At 45.5% G+C, this 21,461-nt stretch overlaps 1 protein-coding gene across 7 annotated transcripts in view; it reads left to right on the plus strand.

Annotated features, from left to right (window-relative positions):
- Positions 1–5,691, plus strand: part of SPOP (speckle type BTB/POZ protein) — a 29,147-nt gene extending 23,456 nt beyond the window's left edge. For all 7 annotated transcript variants that reach the window (XM_075171442.1, XM_075171441.1, XM_075171446.1 and 4 more), the window contains 2 exons: positions 3,550–3,692; positions 4,442–5,691. In XM_075171442.1, the coding sequence (XP_075027543.1) occupies positions 3,550–3,692; positions 4,442–4,586 (288 nt within the window). In that variant the 3' untranslated portion in view covers positions 4,587–5,691. The remainder of the gene's footprint in view (positions 1–3,549; positions 3,693–4,441) is intronic.
- Positions 5,692–21,461: the final 15,770 nt, after the last annotated feature.

A 21,461-nucleotide genomic window follows, 5' to 3' on the forward strand; every position in this document is an offset into this window, starting at 1 on the left:
TTACACAATGCTCCCCGGAGATTGCTGCAGTAAGCTTTTCATGTGATCGTTGTGGCTGGGCAGTTTCTTTGAATTGGTTGTGGCTTATAGGTAAACCTGGATGTGGTATAAGATACCTATAAGATAGGATATACATATAAGATACCTATAGCTGTATAGATACATATCTTAACGTATAACAATCAGGAATTTCTGTCTCTACTGCACATTTTTAAGCATTTTCTTAAAATTTCAGAAGACATCTCTATTCAGCATAATCTAGCGTAAGAGCTGGGGGAGAGAAGAAAATTTCAAGGTGGACCTGGCGATAATTTTTTTTTTAGTGTGATTATTACCAGATCTCAAAAGTAGCGTTCTGTCTTGGCAAACAGGGCCTGCTTCTCCTTCTGGTCTGCCTGGTAGCAGCAGCCTCAAGAGATGCTCTAAAGTGATGGATAGCCAAGAGTGGGAAGGTCCTGTTGTTTATTTTCTTTTTGCAGTGGCAGTCCCTGCCGTTTATGGAGAGAAGGGGTGCACTGGAGGAAGCCCTATTGCCTAACCCGTCTGTGGTTTTGCAGGGTCCTTGCCAGGGAGGTGTCGGGGATGGTCTGACTGGAAGGCTGCTGGTAGTCCCCGTGTAGCAGGCGCAGCGCTGTGGCCTTGCCAGCCAGCCAGCCGCTGCCTCCTTCCCTTTGCAGCACCAAGGACAGAAGAGAGTGCTCTGCTGGCCAGTGAGCCGTATTAACCAGTGAAAATTCGTAATATATAACCAAAATTTTATTTCCTTTTTCTTTTTTCTCTTAAAAGTGAACTTAGTGCTGGTGAAAGATGCCAGTTTGACAGCACTGGAGACTAAAGTCCTGAATTTATCCATCGAACAGGTTCAGCACGGGTAGCAGCAGTGCAAGATTCTCCACACTGCCCTGCCAATGTGCCTCAACTCTGACCTGGAGGGACCACCTCTAGGGGTGAGAGCGTAGTTCAGTCTCCATGCTTCTTCAGTCCTTGGATTCTCTTGTGGGTGCCAGTTAGGGTGGTGGATTTTAAGATGTGGATGCATGTAACCTTGTTCCACGCAACCACCACACGGCCATCAAATTCCCTGTCGCTGCGGACCTGGGCTTCATCAAAAATGCTGATTTTAGAGGTGAAATGCTCCATATGCCATTATTAGGCCACTGCAACTAGAATTAAAATGGGAAATAATGCAAGGAGATTCTTGGCCTGATTATAATCATTGCCACATATTTTATTCAATATTTAAAGAGTATTGATTGAGAGCTCACATACCATCTTTAACTGAGACAAGTCTAAGTAAGAAGCAGTACATTAAGGACAGAGTAGGCTTTAACTTTGAGTTTCCTGGCTTTTAATGTAGGTTTTTTTCCTTTTAAACTCATTGTGTGTCTTTTAAAAGCAGAAATAAAAAATCTTTCATGAAAGCACATAAAACATCTAATATTTACTCAAGAGACTGAAACAGCTTCTTCTGAGTTCCTCCTGTCTCTTGGGGAAAATATGTAATTAGACCAAAACCAAAACAAAGCACGTCTTCTCAACCCAGGAGATACTATTTCAGCCTCTTGGGTAAGTATGCTATTAGGTAGGGTAGTTTTTTAAAGTGTAATTAAGAAAGGGGGGAAGGGGAAATCTTGGTACCTGAGAGACCAGAATGGCTACTTTTGCCCAACTATGTAATTAGAAGCTGAGCTATTTGTAGTGAAAATCAAAATAAAAATTGTACATGCGTGGAGGAGAATATTCAATTTACAAAAGGAATAATTTTAAGCTTCGTTTGCTGCATTTTAAGCTACTGACAGACAATAATATAAACTAATGGCTTGCCCCTCACTTGAAACTGTTTTAGTTATTGATACAGATTAAGCAAATAAATTTGATTTGCCTTCTCAGATGTTCTGGTGGGAGAAAACTGTCCTGGTTATGAGTGCCATGCCTCAATTGAAGTAGTTATTATCACCGAATCTTAAGTGAAAAAATGTTTTTATAATCTGAAATTATTCATTTAAATTGAATCATAATGGGATGAAAATCTCAATCAGAATATAAAATCAATTTATAGTAATAGTGCTTATCATTTGGCAAGTGCTCCCGTCGTCATGCAAATGAGCTTGTTACTAGCTCTCTGTTCAGGTTGACAGAGCAGTCCTTACAAACCTGGTATCTTTTCCGAATGCGGCCTCACATACTGAAGAACTTGCATACCATGTCGTCTCTGAGTTGTCCCAAAAAGCGTTATGAACAATATGAAGGATACTCTCAAATGCAGTTATCTGTCAGATAAAAAAAAATCAACAATCTTAAAGATTTTTTTTTTTTTTTTAAAGAAATGTCACTCAATTTGAAGTCATAATGTGAAGAAAACTTAACTGTGTTTAATCTTTAGGACAATTCATGTAGTGCTAATGTTATTACTCATATACAAACTGCATTAGAATTGACTGCTCTCCTGATCCCTGTGAAACGTAATCATGGGATCTAGAATGTTCAGAACTATTCAGAAATATTGTTTGTTTCATCCAAAGAGCCGCAAACCCCATAATCAGATCACACATACCAAGATTTGCAGAAGTATCTCAGTCTCACAGTTCCCAGCTATGATATTCTAAAAGACTGAGGTTTGGGGTTTGGTTTCATTTCTTGATAACGAGCGGCTTACAGTTTTTTGAGTATTGACCTTTTTGAAGTCTGCCCAAGACCACTGTGTTGCTTTTGAAAATCTTGGCTGTGTCTGCACGTTTCAATACTGACTGAAGTGCTGCAGAAAGCAGGGTGTGAAATTTATTAGACAGCACTCTTCTAAGCATATCCTTTGAATTTTGCAAACCATTGGCATGGCCCAATGTGGATCTAAAAAATGTTGAGGCAAATGCACAATTGAATGGTAGAAACTCTTAGATTGAGATTGTGAAGTTAGAATAGGGCTTTTGCCAGGGCATTACAGACATGCTGTGATGTTTCATTTCCAGCTGGATAGTCGCAAGAAGTCAGGGGCATTTGTTTAACCTTGTAGTATTAAACTAGTAGCATGTACTTGAGCAAGGCTGATCTTAATGTGCAGGTCATTAATGGCAAAGAAATTGAGTGAAAACTGCCTAAACATCACTGGAACACCTATGGAGCATTCACTGTTAGATAGGTCTTCCCACTGAACCCAGGTAATACTGTCACTCAGTAAGAGAGTGAGAATAAAGATTTGGCTTTAGCATTCTGTGCCTTGAAGTAACTGAGATAGTAAGTATTACAGGTGACCTGAAATTCTCATTTCAAAGCATGAACACAGCACCAGTAAGCCTGTAACACAAGAAGGCCGGGATGAGAGTTATGGTGGGTATGTTTCCTCTCCATTGCTTTTCTCAGGGTGGGCACGTCATGATTCTCCTTTTTTTTGCTGGTCACTACTTCTTTGAGTACAGTTCAGATGCGTATAGCAAAGTAAAGAGGTCTGTTCAGCATAATAGAGTAGTTTGTTACTGAAGAGTGAAGGAGCACAAGTAAGGCCTGATGAGGTGTTTTCTTCTTTGTAACTGTACTTTGGCTTGTATTTTGCAGTATGCTCTAGAACGTCTGAAGGTGATGTGTGAGGATGCCCTGTGCAGTAACCTGTCTGTGGAAAATGCAGCTGAGATCCTCATTCTAGCTGACCTACATAGTGCTGATCAACTGAAAACTCAAGCAGTGGACTTCATTAACTAGTGAGTTTACTTTTGTTCCAGGATGCAACAAATCTAGAGGAAACTGTTGTTCATTAGCAATAGGGTTCACAACTTGTGAACTATCGCATGCGGGGGAGATTCTCCTCTTTTTTTTTTTCTTTTTTTGGTTCTCCCATTGTGGTCCTTCATTTATCTGGCATCCCAGAAGTGGCATTGCCCTAAGGGCAGGTTAGTCTTGTCCTGCTGGGACTGTTCAGAGTGTACAGCAGGGCTGTCTCTCTGAGCTATTACGGATCTCTTCCTAAGATCACAAGAACTTTTAGGTAGTAGAATATAGGTAGTCCCTGATAGTGAGGGACTACTTGCAACTCGTAATACAACAGATCTTTCAGTAGACGTAAAATGACTACCAGTTACTTTGATGTCTAGAAGCATTTTTAGTCCTATTTGTCAGTTAATACAGTTTTTCTCGGTACTTTCTATATTGATTCAAAATGCTTCTGTGCTGAGTAGTCAGGGTAGATGAGCGTTGTGTTCCTGCTGTCCTCCACCTAGGATCATGTATGTTTGAGCTTTTCATCCTTAAGTTGAAGGACTGTCCAGCATACAATAGTGCCAGTGGAGCCAAAGCTTGCAATCTTCACAAAAGATATCTGACATACATCCAGAGTGATCCTAAAACAGTGCATTAAAAATGTCAGGTTTCTCAGGTATGTGGAAAGAATCTGTTTAGTTAATCCTTTTTATCGCCAGCTGGTAACTTCAGATTTATTCTCTCTTATTTCTAGTCATGCTTCTGACGTCATGGAGACATCAGGCTGGAAGTCTATGGTAGTATCGCATCCCCATTTGGTGGCTGAGGCGTATCGCTCTTTGGCCTCTGCACAGTGTCCCTTTCTGGGACCCCCACGTAAGCGACTGAAGCAATCCTAAAGTCCTGTCTGTCACACCACCCCATGTTTTTCTGGAAGCAGCATCAGCTGATGCTGCTGTAACCTTGACCACCAGGTAGACAGCGAAATCTGTGGAGCTTTTACTCTGTTGTTGGGGGGAAGAGACTGCTTCGTGACACCCAGACTTTTTAAAACAGCACCAAGTAACTTGGGGAGAGGGGGGAGGGTGGGCCTGGGGCTCTGGGGCTGTTCAACCTAACGAATCCCTGTCGCTGCATCGTCTGTGTGTTCCCTTCGACTTGGCTGAGTCAATTAAGTACAGGGTTCGGTTTAGGCACCGACCCAAGTCGGAATAACCCAGCAGTGGTACTGGGGAAAATGACGTCTCTGCGTCTGGCAGCACAGAACAAATCGTCAGATGCCTGGAGCAAGAGGACATTTTAGCTTTGGAGAGCGTTGGAGGGTTAAAAAGAATTTCCAGTGAGGTTCTGGAAAGGAAGTACCTGATGGGAGCTCCAGTAGTATTTATATCAAAAAAAAGAGAATTTAAGTCCTTCCAGCTGAGCTAAAAACTGGACGTTTGTGTAACTCCTTATTGCCATCCAGCAACAAGAAGATCAGTTTCTCTGTTAGTAGCACTTGTATGTTAATTGAAAAAAAAAAAAAAAAAAAAAAGAAAAAAAACACCTTTTATAAAATGACAGGTTGAAGTGAAAGGGGACAGTGAAAGGCTGTGTGTTCTAGAGGGTGTGAATAGACTGAAGGCAGCCTTTGGCAAGTCTGTATTGGTTTTGAAAGGACTAGAAAATCCTTGATCTGGAGCGTGCTGTCTGATAAGAACAACGGTTACTGTTTTTAGATATTGTGGGAAATGTTTTTGGCATTTTTCCCTGCTTTATTTCCCTCCTCCCCCTTTTTTAAAAAAAAAAAAAGGAGAAATTTTATTGTTCATGAACGCTGCGTCAAAAGTCCCTGTCCTGAGTTGCTAAATGATTCTTAACAACTGTTTGTACCTGACTTGCCGACTGTATAGGAGCCAGTCCTGTTCCTTTCTATTAGTCACTCTTCTTACAGGGAAGAAGTTTCAAAATAGCTGGTAACTTTTTTTTTTTCTTTTTGAAAATATAAATAATTACTATTTTGTACTTGTGGTATCTGTTGTCTTCTTTTTGTTTGTTTCATTTTTAAGACTTCCCAGTTTGAAACCGGCTCCCAAAAGGTTCAGTTTCAGTCTGCTGCCATATACTGATAGCGACATGCTGTTCTTGGAACTCAGATTCCTTTATTAAGGAATGTTGCACACAAAATTGCAATGCAAACCTGTGTTATTTCTCATAGCAGGTATTACCAAAATACTAGAGCGCATTGGTTTTAATAATAGCTGTGTGAAGCTGACCCGTGGTCCTTCCTTTTACCTGTTACCTGTTTCCACGTGGGAAGGGAGAAGAGTGTAATAAGCCATCTGTTTTACAACATTAAGGTGCAACGCAGGATGTCTGGGTAGGATAGACACCATCCATTAATGTCATCATTAGCCCCAAATCTCCGGGCAGGTTAGATTGAAATACGCAGTGCCAGGGCAGTGGCAAATTGGTCTGACCTTAAGATGGTCATGTAGGGCACGTAACGGATTATGGGGAATAACTGTGTTTTGTCTAGAAAATAGATTAGGTATCTGTTGTTTCCGATTTTTCATTCTGTTATCATACTTTCTCTCACAGCCTCTTGTCCCTTGTGTGAAGGCGAATTCCGTTCATACACTCATGTGTTTAATCTATCTGCTGTCTATTTTTATCAAATGGTGACTCATGAGAGGGTCCCTGCCCCTTTTTGTGTTCCCCCACCAAGGCTCTCATCATAAACACACAACCATCTGTATAGTAAAGCCTTCCTTTTACGTGGTTCACAAATTCCCTTATTACATCTATTGCTCAAATGCCACTAATTCCTTTTATATTGGATTTAGCGTGTGTTTCTTTTAGGTAAGCAAAGCATTTAGTCATAACGAGATTCTCCCCACTACCCTGTCAGAACTCAAACCCAGCATTTCTAGCTTATAATTGCTTACAGACATGAAAAGTTTATTGCCAGGTAATTGCAGAAGTTGTCTGTGTGGCACAGCGATGTCTAATTACACTGCAGTAACTGCATTGTTTACTGAAATACTGAAACCTGAACGAGACCTTGTATCCTTGTCACGTTGGAGTGACCAACTGTTTGAGGAGTGGCCCTGGCTCAGCCTTGCCCTAGGAAGCAGAGGTGCCTAGACAAAAGTAAACGGGTGTTCACATCGCCTGTCCTCGGCCTTTTTTGGGGAGGTACTTACAGGAAAGCTTTACAGATTTGGCAGCCTCTTTCCCCGGAGGATGGGGAGATACCTGCAGGAAAATAATCTGTTCTGGGGCTTGTCTGTCCCAGCCCTTCCTGCGGAGCCAGGCGCGGTGGCAGAATACGCTGTCATGGACAGTCTGAAATGAGATCCGCGAAGGAGGCGACTTGTGCAGATTGTTCCAGTTGCAGGTGAATTAATGATTTATTTGTCAACTTCACTTTTTTTTGTTGTTTGTTTTTTATTGTAAATGATACAGCTGAAGCCATCTGGTTGTAACAACATCAGAGCTAGAGCATACTGTTCATAAACCTCCCACTGACATCCTCCCCTCCCCAGATCTGAAATGTAATTCAAGTTAACTCACAATCTGTGGCATGTGTTGTTACTGCAGAGATGTCCATGCCAGTTGAACAGTTGGAGATTTGAATTCCACAAGGAGATGGCATATTTATCAAAACAGTATTTCGGAGAGACGTTTTTACTGGGTCTTCTGAACCACAGCGTAGCTACCACAGGTCCAGATTCAGAATTTAGGTTGGACCCTGCGCTCGTGCTTCTAATTCCTTCTCTTCCCCCTCCTCGAGGGTGTACAGAGAGACATTTCATCGCTGTGTGAAGTCTTTCATGTGCTTCCTTCTCCCTATTACCTCCTTGCTCCTGCTTCCTCTGCTTGCTTTTTGCTGACCTACGAGGGTTGCAGCCTTCATCTGGGTGTGGGGAGGAGAGACGGGAAGGAGAAATACCTCAGTGAATCCCCTGACCTCCTCCGGCAGCAGTAGGATGTACATATGCCCTGCACCCAGACACAGTCATCTCTCTCTGAGGATCCGAACACCACGTATTTTTTACTGTCCAAAAGATTTCTTTCTGGCTGCCCCTTGGGCTTTGTTATTACAGACTCCGATTCTATTGAGGTATTTTTCTTACTGCGTGAGTTTTTCCAGATGAAAGGAAACAGCTTGTCTGCTTATGAGCAGAACAAACAGCAGAGTGGGAAGAGCTGCTGTGCTTTGAAACTCTCCCTGGCTTTGTTCTGGTTCTCAAACTGCTGTTAAGGACACAATACCGTCTCTCTCCTTTCTCTTTTTTTTTTTTTTTTTCCCCTTCTTTTTTTCCCCCTCCACTTCCTTGAAGGAGCCAAAGATTTTTTTTTTTAAAAAACTTCATTTCAGAAGGTTTCTCAACTTCCGTGCCATTTATTTTGCAAAAGGCTTTGCTAAAATAATTATCTTGTTCAGTCAGCTTGGTCCATGCAGTTTTTCTTTCTCTCATGACTGCCAATTAACTTGTGTTGCAGAATTACTTAACTCATTTATTTCTAATGACTTTTTTTTGGTTAATCTAATACAAAGACATTTAATTACAGAGGGTGCATTTTTTTTTTCTGACCTGCTGCCCACTTGGATCTCTGGCTGCAATTCCAGACTCATGCTGCAGCAAATTTTGCCTTGGCAATTCCAGTTTCTTGTCTATGTTACGTTTAAAGTTAACTTTAAAACTGCTGCTGGTGGTGCTGATGGGTGCACAGCAAGAGGGGGCACAGCAGGCGAGTGCCAGCTTGAGCTGCACAGGAAGGCAACGGGCAAAAGCTGGGAGACAGCAGGGGGAAAAAAAAAATGACAGCCCATGAAATAGTTGGGGAGATAAATTGCAGTGACCTGGAAGGCTTTTGGAAAATACATGTGATAAATGAAGTAGGAGCGGTTCAGCGTAGGAGGTGGCCTTTTAACCCAGTTGAAGTTTCTTGGGCAGAGCGCAGGCAAGAAACATCAGCTGAGTTTTGGGTTAAGTTTGGGTTTGGATTTTGCATCTTGCTCCTACTTGATACATTAGACTTTGTCTCTAAGACTGAATTATTAAAATCACTTGAGGAAGTGTGTTAATTGATGGAGTAAATTGGGAAGGGATGGAGAGAGGATTGCAATTATTCCATCAAATTATGAAAAATCACAGGCAGGAGAGGTATAAAATGTAGGGCTTCTCTTTTGAATAATTGAAAAGCATCAATGGCCAAAAAAAAAAAAGTAGTTAATCGAGATGGTGGATGATAAACGGGATGGGAACTGGAACACTTTACCCAGCCCTCCAGAAGAGAAATGATGTCCTGTGTTATGCTGGACTATTTTTCTCTAATCCGAATGCAGGAAGGTTACTTTGAGCTCTTTGGGAAACCAAGCAGGGATTGAAGAGAAAATCGTTGACTCTTGCCACTGGGGAGCAGTGTTGAGGACAAGAACTCTTCAGATGTTTGTACCGAGCTGCTAATGAAGCTTTCTGAGCCTTGAAATAGCCAGAGGTTGCGCATCTAGGAGTAATGGGATGAAAACGAACAAATGAAAACCATTTTCAAACTGTCATTCCATTTCTTCCGGAAGGCTCCCGGCAGACGCGGAGGTTATCCCTGAGCATTTTGAGTCATTTAAAACCTACTAGAGAAAGCACTTCGTCAAACAGGGATCTGGTTCCAAGGCGGGGGGAGGTGGGTGTGCTGGTCCTTGTTATTTAATAGCGTGGCATCCTGCGGAGTGACGTCTTTGCGTGGATGTCTGCAAACGTGTTCCTCGCTGCCGCGTCTAATGCGATAGCTGGAGTGCTTTTTATCTGCTTTTTTATCTTAGCGTGGTAAGATGAAGCAGTATAAGTGATAACTCTTAAGATTGTTGCATCTGGTAGCTGGGGTGGGTCCTTTTTGCCTGTTCACGCCTACTTACCTCAATCTTACGGTAGGACTACAAGGTTTTGGTTGCTTTTTTATTTTGCATTAGGAGGAGAGTTTCCCACTGTTGATTCCGGTTGTTGCTGCATTGCAGTTGGTCCGCGCTTCCTTTCTTTCCCACTAACTTTTTTCACTCCTCTAGGCGGGTGGTGTTGGCAAAATTATTGCTTATTATTGAATTTTTGCCAAACAACAAAACACTCGACAGAAATAGCTAAACAGGATGTTGAGTTTTTAGTCTGTGGCCAGGTTACAGCTCGCAGCCAGCTCCGGTGGCTGTTGCAGGCTCGTCAGGGGTTTCACCCCTCTTGCAAGGACAACTGGCCGGTGCTTTTTGTGGCCAGCGATGAGAGAGCTGGCAGACTGGAATTTTTCTCTTTGTATTGTCTGTGTTTGTGGATTTGGGGAGATTGGCTTTTATCCTGTGTGCTGTACAGCAAGGAGACGGCAAACTCGAGCAAGATAATTATTGTGCCTCGCTGTCTCGGTGTGCTTATTGAAATAACGGTGTTCTGTAATGGTGTGTTCACCCAACAGCAACCTCAAAGTTAGTCTGTCTTAGGACAGGACAGGACAGAATAGAATAGAATAGAATATTTTCAGTTGGAAGGGACCTACAACAATCATCTTGTCCAACTGGCTATACCTCTCTGCAGCTGAGATACAAGTAATTCGTTGCATGCTTGCTTCTGCCGATGTGGGCTGCCGGGAAATGGGTTCACGTGCTGAACGTGCCCTTTGCGATGGCTCTGCTGAGGGGCAGGCGGTAACTCCATCGCTTGCAGTCACCGCTTGCGACTGTAAAACATTTAGACATAAATGAGCAGGAGATACTCTGATGGGTTGTAATAATTCCTCTGTCTAGAGGAGGTGAAATTAAAATGCCTTTTCTTTATTCTCCTCTGCCCAGTGTGATGTCGCTCCTAACTCAGATTCTCCTGAATTAAAAAAAAAAAAAGAAAAGAAAAGAAATAATAAAAAATAAACCACCTTGCAGATTTGATTTCTAATGTGATGTGCCAGATGGTAAAACCTGAATTAGGTAGCAAGCATTACTTAGCTGGAGCCTGTAAACAAAACTGAACTATGAAATACTCTTTAATGAGCTAGATTTATTTCTAGGTGCTGAAGCTTCAAAAGGCGAGGGAAAAAGAGGGGCATTTCACATACGGTAAATGTTTAGATAAGCCTTTTCCTTCCTTTCAGCACCACAGCAATAACTCCATCTCATTCCAGGGCTGCTGGGACTTCTAAAACGCATAATTCTGTGAGGTTATAATTGCGGGTGCTTTAGCGTGGCGTGGAGCTGGGCTGTAGGATGTAAGTGGTGTTTTTGTTATACTGATGAGCAGTTTGCTTTTTAAATCTTGTCTGTATATTCTTTGGCAGCGTGGTTTTCCAAAATTAAATTGAACAAATGCCTTTTACCTGATGCCCATGAACCAGCACTACTCTTCTTTGGCACTCCTCTGCCGGCTGTGATGGTACAGTGGTTGATAGGTGCGGGTAGATATTTGCAGTGTCAGTTCAGCAGCAGCTGACGAGCAGCGTCACGGAGACGAAACGCTGTGGATTTAAAAGCCGCAGCTGTTTGGACTGGTGGCTCCATTCGTGTTTCCCCTCCTGCCCCCAGCGCTGGCGCCTCGTGCTGCTCAGCACCGTGCTCTTTGCCTGCAGCACGTGGAGAGGAACTTCGCAGGGTTTTGACGTCAGCAGACCCTTCCTGTTGGTGAGCAGTCACTAGATACTTAAAATACTGTTATTACCTTCCCCCTAGTATTTTAAACCTCTGGCTATGGATTGGCACTATACAAAAAGCGTATGGGTGCTTCTGTAAAATGGCAATGTAAGGAGGAGAGAATGGGCTTTAGAAACGGTGGGAGGAGAGCTTGATGCATTGGAAAATAGGTAGGCTGTGTTTAAGTATAGATAATGCGTACAGTAAGACCTTACTTTTCAGAGCTCTTTAGTTGTTTAAAAAAAACCAACAACAAACCAGCCCAAAACTGCCAACCTTTGCTATCTTTTGGCTCTCGGTATCTTACCAGAAATGCTTTTCTTTGCTAGACAGAGGTCTATTAAAGACAGGGGTCTCAGAGCACAGTCAGTTTTGACACTCAGGGCTCCCACCGTTGGCAGTCTCAGCAGACAGCCGTGCCTAGACTGGGTCTTCATGTTTATTCCTCGTTTGTTAGCATGGGAGATCTGGGGACGCTTGCATTGCCACTCCCTCTGCTCATGCTGTTCTTGGCGATGGATGCATGGCTAGAGAGCTGCCAAGAAAAAATTGGGCCAGTACCTTGTTTTCAAAGGTTTATTGGATGTTGCAAGCATGCTGTAATGTCACATCTTGTGGTCAAAGAGTTTTAAGCAATTTTAAGTGCTGTTTCCACCTGTTTTCCAAGCTTCATTCCCAAAATAGAAATTAAAAATTCACGAGAATGCCAAGCCCACCTTTTTGCTCATAAAAATGTAAATGGGAAGTTGTGTCTTCTGAGACCTGCTTATGCTTTTCTGGTGCTTTGGGGATGAACTAGCCCTCTTCCAACCAGATGAAGAGGGATGTTTTTCCAAAATTCAATTCTATCCCTAGACACAAACAACCCTGTGTAATAGAAACAGACCTCAAAATGAGAAGTTTTCACAAAATAGTAGCTGTGGGGAGATTTCTTCCATCAGCACCTGTTAACCACGAGTTTGTCCTTGTTTTCTCAGATCAGCCATAGAGATATATAGATACTGGACCCCAACTATGATTTATTTATGTAGGGCTTTTCTTGGAGAGAAAAGACTTTTAAAGAGACCAGAAGAAATAATCTGGCACATCCTTGTGTCCCAAGACAAGATTATTTTTAAATTGGGTTCAGACCTCTTTACTGGCATTAACTGGCAGATTATAATCTGTAAAGCAAAAGTACGTGGGTCTTCTTCAGGTTACTTGCTGTAGCTTGAGATGTTGGGAGGATGTGGGTTAACATGCAGGTGTCCTGTTTTCCAACTGATGTAGTCGTGTGTGTTGCCACTTCAGAACTTGCTTCTGTTTATTTTCAATACGTAAGGGGAGAGATCAGGCAAAATTTCCAAAACTGCAGATGAAATTCAGCTGGTTTTAGGGGTGAGGAAGAAGAGTAGTGGAAGGAAACAACTGAACAGCATTTACTGCCTGTCATTGATAAGTATATGATACGATTGATAGCTGCTCAGAAAACCTTTCGCTTGTGTCCATTTTTTTTAAAGCCCTACTATATTAGGTAATTAAAGTATACTAATTGAATTAAGATCCCATCTGTCTGAGTTCAGCAAGCCAACAAGTCCCTTAATTAAGATACCATGTTTGCTATAACAGAGGCTGCAAACACAGAGCTGGCCACCAACGGTATAAGCAAATATCTGTCTTCCCATGACAAAGTGCCAAAGCATCCAGTGGGCTGAGGAGATCAAAACAAAATCTGCAAGGTAAGCAGCACTTGCTCTTGGGATAACAATAAATGCAAGAATAGTTATGCGTCCTCTGATAGCTGAAAAAAATGCCAATTTGAGCTGGGTGCAAACATTTTTAAGCACTTGGAGGTAGACGGCAGCAACAGTAACGAAAAGACTGTATTGGGTATCTCAGCATCTGATCACCGTCTCAGTGGGACGATGTCTAATATTGAAGGCAAGAAGAGAGAACATAGTAGTTAAAATCAGTGTCTTCAGGCTGCAATTTCGAAAGGTTTATAAAGCACCAGTGTATCCTCAAACTGATTTGCAGACACGGTAGGCTGCTGGGCTGCTCCACCATGGGCTGTCTTCACTTCTTTATTTAACCGTCAGTCCCACACGCATGCAGAGAGTCCATTGAGGAATCTCCTTTCAGATGCCGTATCTTCACTGGTTTTGTTGTTGGGATTGTAGTTTTCTGAACAAAACTTAAAATTTAAGACCCCCTGTGTCTGAAACTAAGGATTTCCTTCTAGTTCGGGCTGCTGTGCCCATAGCACTGGTCTCTGAACGGGACCCTTGCCAGGAGGTGGTTTCAGCCAAGGAACCTGCTGAAATTCTCATTTAGTTTATAATTGTCTTTCTACTTTTCCTCCAGTAGCTTCAGTCTCATGGAACTGCGTTAGGATGCTTTAAAATTCTGGCGGAAAAACGTGCACGTGAATGTAGGTGCCTTTTTGCAACTGGGGGACGAGTCCGTGTCAGCAGCGCGTGAAGCAGGTACCCAACGCGCGTAGCTTGGATTGAGACGTGACACGGAGGCGGGGAGAGGAGGTGGGTGACTGTGGGGGGTGACAGCGGTGACCGAGCCAGCTGCATCCCATCCGCGGTGACTTGCTCCTGGGCGTTCGTCTTTCTCCCCCAGATGTGTTTCGGAGCAAGAAAACTGGATTTTTCGCTGCTCGTAAAGCAATTTTCCTTGATGGAAGGATTGGGAGGTAGTGTAGGAGGTAGTACGTGTCCCTGTTGAGTGCGTGGGGAGCTTTCAGGAGGAGCATACGGCGTCGGTGATCACCCCATGGTCTTCTCAGTGCACCGTGGGGACCCGGGCAGGCGTGACGCCGTCAGTCCTCCAGAAGGATTAGCAGAAGTGGGGGGAGCAGGAGAGCTGCTTGTCCGGCGTGAAGTCCTACAGACACATGCCAAAGATGCAGGCGTGCGTCCTTGACGGCGCGGTGCTTTGAGTAGACCGCAGAAGCTAATTTTTTTTTTTCCCCTTACGGGAAAATTTCCCAATGAGGAGGCTAGATGAAAGCGGACGCTTCTTGATGCAGTTTGAAAGCGGAGAGACATCTGCCACAGATCAGAAAAGCCTGGCAGGTGGAAAACACACCAGCCCTCCCTTCTCCCTGCCTTTATCCTGTACGTGGCACATCTCTATTCCCCGTGTGTCGCAGCCGTCACGCTGACACGGGCTCCGCTCCGCAAAGAGCAGCAGCACCAGAAACCAGAGTTCTGCTGTCCCAGATCGGGGTGGTGGGGTGACACACCGACCTCCCCTCCCTCAATCCCAGCCGGTTTGTGCCTTCCCCCTAAAATACCACACAAAGCTACAGGAGCCGGGAGGATTCTGCAGCTCGAGAGCACACGAGTAAAAACTGAATTATTTAGCATATTTTTTAGTGCAAGCAGGTGTGGGGTTTGAAGCGGTTTGAGTTGGGAATTCTCTGCAGAGGAGTTAGGGTCTGGTGGGATTTGAAAGAGCTGGACAAGTTTTCCATTCCTGTCCTCTTGCTGCCTCTTGACAGCCTTTTTTTTTTTGTGGTTTGTTTTTTTTTTTAAGGTCTGAATTCTTGTTCTCTTTCTTGTGCTTTCCATCCCCCGTAACTTCCCCCTCTCCCTTTATTTAGCCGCTTCACCTGCTGAAGCGCCTGCGGATGCTGCTGTAACGATCTATTGAGCGCTGACAGCGTGCTTGACGCCGCGTACCAGCCTACGAGGCGATGCGGCCCCTCGTCCCGGGGGACTTGGCAGTCTCCTGCAGACACTGACAGTGCGGTTCAGACCCTCGCGAGCAACCAGATGCTAGTTCAGCTGGGAACGGAGCCGCCGAGGCTCCCCGAAAGGCTTGGCAGGAGGCGAGGGCTGGCTTTGAGGTGCTTTTGTTAGGGGGAGGTTGCTTTGTGCCTCTGTGGGTTTTGGTGCGTTTATTCAGGATTTTTAAAATTTTATTTTATTGTTTTTAGAAGGCAGGGGGTGGTTTGCAAAGCTGTGCGAGCGCTGAAGTTGCATATCCTTCGTCCTGAAGGGAGAGGACAGGGACGGACACGCAGCGATGGCTCGGGCAGCTCCGCTGGGAGCCATGTCAGAGAGATTTTGGACCAATGTTCCCCTAAAATCTCTTCCTCCCCCCATCCGTTTTGTTCAGGCGTTCGGGACCGTCTGTGTGTGAGCATCAGACAGACACTGTTCTCCTCCACGATCTGCTCAACTCCCATCTCGCCCAGATTTTTCCTGCAGCCTTTGATGCTGGTTAATGCCCGACTCCGCTCGTAGGGAGGGCTCCTGCCCAGGCTCAGGGCTGTGACTCCAACTCTGTGACACCAACTGGCCCAGCTCTGCCTGGCCCCAGGGGCACAGGGAAGGGCTCTTTGGGCGACAAATGCTAATTCAACCCTGCTCCTTGCGCACACACGGAGCTGAGAGCTGTGATTGCAGCCACCCTCGCACCCCAACGCTCTTGGATAATTCTGTGCAACCCAAGTGAGTCTGAATTACCCGTACAGCACTTAAATGGGAGTATTTCTATTTTTAAAAAAATCACTATTCTGGTACTCAGCTCTTCTTTTCTCTTTGTTTGCAATCTAACAAGACATGGGAGGAAACCCTCACCACGATCTGGATGGTAACAGATAGGCTCCAGCACAGCAAACACCAAACCACACCGTGAGCGGTGACCTTAGGGGGACTGGAGGAGAAGGGGTTACTGCATCGCATCTCCCTCCTACTCTTTGGGCACAAGCCTTTAGGAAACGAGACATTTGGGTAGCAGATGGGTGCTCTGGTAGGTCTGGAAACCTCTCAGGCAAAAGTAAATCCTTCCTTCCCACCAGGAGGTTCAGGCCTTATTCTGCAGAACAGCGTGTACGAGCTGAGCTCCCCTAAGGGAGCAGATTGCCCTATTCCTCCGGCGCTTGGCTGGATGCCGTCCTGCCACCGGTGCACTGAACAGCAAAGCAGCCCGGTTGCTTAACCCTCCAGCCCCGTCCCTCCAGCCGAAGCGGTGTTTGATGCTCTCAGGTAGGTGAGGGTTTGGGGGGTGGGATGCCAAGGGGTGCTTTCCTCACCCACCCGCTCGGCACGGCTCCCTCTCGGGCAGGAAAAAGCCGCTGATGGGCGAGCGGTTGTTGCCATGATGTGACATTACGCGTTGCGGCTTCTTTCTGGGAGAGCAGTGCACTCTGCCATTAATTGGAGGGAAAACAATCAGAGACCTGCTGCTTTTGGAGTTTGTTGAAAGCACAGGAAGATGGGGAAATGTTGGTGTTTATGAAACGGCAGCTGGTGCTAAGCTCTGGCAGGGGAGCGGGAGGAGGAGGAGGGAAGCGGTTGTATTTGGGTTCTGGGTCTAATTGGCAAAACTGTAATAATTCTTAGATCAAATACATGATGCATTCAGCCCACTTGCCTTTTTAGTCTACTGCGTGTAATAACAAGTCATAACACTGGGGATTTCATGAATAATCATTTCTGCTTGCCTCCCCTTTCAGTGGAGGATTTCCAGAGTGCTTGACGATTGTGCAGTCTCACTCCATCCCCAGAAGGCAAATGAATATTATCTTTATAAAGAGAGATAAGGCAGACTAGACAAAGGCCTGGAATAACTTGGTTAAGTTTATCAGAAAAGCCAATAGCACAATCAGGATTTATGCCCAGGAATTAAGATTCTCGAACCGCTTGGAGAACGAGATGTCTGTCCTTAGCACAGCTTGCGTTGGCACCGCGAAACGTGGTCTGCGAAGAGGAAAAACTCTTCCCTTAGAAAAGAAGAGACGACAGAGCGGTGGTGAAGAGACTTCAAGATGACTTGAAAGGCGCATCGGCTCCCCGGGGAAGGTGGGGGGGGCCGTGGGCTGGAGCGGGACCCCGGGCACCCGCGCTGCCCCGGCTTTGCCAATTGACCCGTCCTGAGCTCTCGGGCAAGCGCCGTCGCTCTGTGTTCAGCGTGAGCCTGGCCTGGCCCTAGCCCTAACAACAAAATCGGATCCAAAGTTGCTTTTACGCACCCAGAAGAGCAGGAGAACCAGCAACATTAATGCACCCAGGAGCTACCTATGGCTATTGAAATGGGGGATTACGAGCATAAAGGCTTGGCTGACTCACTAGACCTCATTAAAGTCTAATAATCTCTATGAAGATGCAGCATTGCACATACACAGCAGCCCTAGCCCGTCTGAGCTAAAGCTCAGCGAAGGCTCTATCGGCCATTTGATAGTTTGGGCATGAAACCGTAAAATGTGTTTATTTGTGTTGTGAAAGCACTTGGGGCAGGATTCCCTCCGTGAGGCTCAACCTTGGCCGTTTGGTTTAGGAACAAAAGGGCCAGGCTTGTCCCGGCAAGTGATGTTACGGGAGCTGCGACATCGCCGGCGACCGGGGAGCTCGGGGGGGACGCAAAAAACAGGAGCAACAACGATGTAAATGCTTTGAGCTTCCAATGCCCTCCAAGCAAAACATCAGACACTCGCCCAGCTGCAGGAACTTCGCTATCGCCAGCCTAAAAACTTGGGAAAACAAAACCTGAGGTGGACCGTAAAGTGAGCTTGGTGTAGAAATCGTGAAATCTAACACAAACTGAGGTTTATATTAGCGTTGTGACACCTAAGCCTCTAGAAATCCCATTTTCTTGGGGTTTTTTGTGATTATTTGTTTTTCTGGAAGCTGAAGTTCGTGAGTAACCAAGTGGCTCTGATAGCTGCCGCTCTGGGAACGGCTCCAAATCTTGCCAAATTCTGGTGAAAACCTCAAAGGTTGGCACCTCTGCAATGTTGATACCTTTAAAGAAGTTCTTACATCAAGTAGGGCTCTTGTGACAATAACCTTTTATTGCTCGTTAGTTTGTCCGGAGGCTTTTCATGAACAAATTTCCTTCTTGTTCGATGTCTTGGCATCTGGCTGGGACTTGCTACAAATGTTTGTGTTTGGAAAAAAACCTGATTGACCCCAAGTTGAGGAAAATTGATGCCTTGAAGCTGTCATAGCGGTGAGGAGGGCCCGGTTGTGCTATCCTTGCATGAAATCGTACCTTCCTGTGAGATTTGTCCTTTCCGAAATCCTGGAGTAATGCATTAGCACATTTTGGAGGTGATAGCTCCGTGAGAGTCTCATTTGAATCTGAGGCCACTGCTGGGTTTTTGTGGATATGGTAAATAGGAATCAGTAGAAAGACAAATTCTGATTGACTGGAAGATTACAAAGGGAGAAGAGGTCCCAGTAACCTACAGAGAGAGAGATTTAGGTTTATTTGAGGTTGATTATACCAAATTATTTTTTACTATGTAGGGCAAAATTAACAAAGGAGCACTTGGACTGCGCAGAGTTGAGAAAACGGGAGGATTACTCAAACATTAAAGAGCATTTTAAGGAAGATGGTAGAAGTCTCATCACTTCAGTCCTTAAAACCAGAGGAGGCAGAAGCGATGGGATCCACCACCCGGGGGCAGAGAGCGGTGTCAGGACTGGGGAGATGTTGGGGTGGTTGTATTCCCGCAGCAAATCCATCGGCTCCTGATTTTTTTCTGACTCATCTAATCCTGGTGCTGGGGAGCCCGGATCAACTGGTCCCCACCAGCCGTAATGAGTGTAATTACTGGCTGGGGGCTGCTGATTGACTTTGGTGGGAGGGTGGAGCAGGCTGTTCTGGGAAGCCGGTGTCTGAATGTGCAGAAGCACAGGTTAGCTCGGCTGGGAGACTCATGAAATTTAAATTAGGAGGATTTTGTGGGGAAGAGGAAAAAATATTAACAAACTAAAGAGAGCTAATTACTGGAGATGGAGGACATTCAGTGTGTAGTTGTAGATGACAGCAGTAAGTAGTTCCCATCAGGGCTTTCCCTGCTTTGGAGACAAAGAGATTGGCCATCCACTGAGTTATCAGAGATGATAGGGGCTGCGTTTTATAAATGGAGATAGGCTCTAATTGCAAAAATGCCTGTGAATACTTCTGTGGCATTTTGCTGAGCCCTGGTGTCACAGAGGATTTTTGAAGTCTGTTTTCCATAGTCATTACACGCTGCTTCATTTGTAATGAAGTTTGCAACTCATGGAACTTCATTTGGATAAATTTTAGCTTCCCCCACCCCCAAATCTATTTTATGTCCATCTACTAATGGGGAAAGAAATTAAACCTTGGTTCCTTGTGTAATATTGCAGCAGAGGCAGTCGCAGGGATTTAACTCCTCCGCTCAAGAAGCAGAAACAGCTCCGTGGCCAGCCTCCACCGTGCAACACAGCTTGAGCAACCCCACAAAGCAAATAATCATAACTATAAGTGAATGCATTCAAGCACACCTTGACTTAGTCTCTAACGAGGGAAATTCTACCAAATGAGTTGGTGCAAAGGCTCTCTCTTGCATCTCATCGTAGCAGGGGGGGAGCGGGGTGTTAAGGGCAGGCGGATTTAGGGTGTGGGGATTTTTTTTTTTTTTTCTCTTGTATTGTTTGCCATCCAGCTCAGTGAAATCCTTCTTTTCTGAGCACGGGTTGTGACTCCGCTAGCAGGAATCCTCTTCTCCCAAGCCCGAATAATGGCCCGTCCTGGTCTCCTAGTAACTGCGGCTGCCACATCACTTTTGAGAATGGTGCATCCTTTGTAGCCCGGTTCTCTGCTCCCGCTCTCTGCTCTGTTTCTTCAAATGGCAATTGTCTGAAATTTCTCCAAATGAGCAACTTCTGTGTGTGGTGGTTTTGTTTGGTTTGTCTGTGCTGGCAGAAAGGGGTTTAACGTGTCTTTTTGTGTTTCTTCCTTCAAGCAAGCGTGAACCCTTGGGGAACATACTTTTGTGAGATAGCTCGTGGTGGGGGTTCCCCCCCCCCCAATATCAAATATTGCTCCTGTTATTTTCTGAAACTGTGCTCTCAAAGCATTTTAAACTTTCTGTTCTCGGAGTAAAAGTCTTCCCATTGATTATTGCGCTAAAAGGCTTTCTTTGCTCGATGTGTTTTGGAACTGGCCTCTATCTAGATGTAAAAGTGCACGTAATGAAACTTCGCCAGCAGCCAGCAAACCTCTCTCCAAGCTGTAGAGCAGGAATTTGACTTGTGAAGGCTGAAGCGTAAAACCTGCTCTCATGGTAATACCTGCCGCGTAACTCTGCTGGGGTTTTGTTGGCCTAAGGGGATTTTTTGGAGCTGCCCTGGTGCTCTGGATATGGGGAGTTTTGGGGCAAAATGAAGGGCTGGAGGGGGGAAGCTGCTTTTTGATCTTCTCTGTAGGAATGTGCCCAATAAGTGGGAGCCTGAAGTTTGGATGGATGTATGGGGAAGGGGAGGAGGTTGGGAATACCCATCAGTGGTGCAGAATGAGCCCGTGCACGAGCAGTAGCAACCAAGCATCTGGGTGAAAGTCCGAGTCCCGGCAGACCCCAAAGCTGGACCCAACGCCTGGTTACTGGAAGGGGCAAGTTCAGCTGCATCTGATCGGAGCCGAATTTGGGCACCGGGCGAGGTGATGCCTTGTGCCTCCTTCACAACCCCACCAGTTTATTTTCCTTCTCCCCTAAGGAGACTGAGACTGCTCTCAGTAAAAACACTTGACCTGCCTCAGTGCCACCGTGAAAACTTTATTCTCTCTCGAGGACAGCGTTGTTGTGGTTTTTTTTTTTTTTCCTTCAAAGTAAATTAAATGCTACAGTCAGAGCTCCAGTTCACCCGCACGTAGGCACGCAGGCGCACACCTTTGCACCGAGGAACGGCAGCGCTTGGAGCTGAATGTGGCTGGGCGAGGGTGGGAGCGGGCGCTGGGGAGCCGGCAGCGATACGAAGCACGATGAGATGAAGGGGAAACGCATGAATCGCACCGTGTCAGGAAACGCATGAATCGTATATTGTGTCAACAGATTCCACCAGGATTTCTCTACCTGCGGATCCACAGTTTCAAGTCCCTGAAACCCCCCTGTGCCGTGGTGCCCGCTGTGAGCCCCGGTGGGGTGGCTCCCTGGGAAGGTCCCTCCCTGCCCTCCCACCCATCCCGGCTCCCCGTTTCCATCCTGGCAGCCCTTTGCATCCCGACATGGGAAAACTCAGCTCCAGCTCCCGCCGCTGCAGAACTCTGACGCGGAGGAGATGATGTGGCTGCCCATGGACGTCTTAGAGCCATGGAGGGCATCGGGTGCCTTTCTCCCCCCTGAGGTCTTCCCCTGGCTCCAGGCTGTGTAAGCCTGCTT

The sequence above is a fragment of the Calonectris borealis genome, chromosome 22, assembly GCF_964195595.1.
Source record: "Calonectris borealis chromosome 22, bCalBor7.hap1.2, whole genome shotgun sequence".
NCBI lineage: Eukaryota > Metazoa > Chordata > Aves > Procellariiformes > Procellariidae > Calonectris > Calonectris borealis.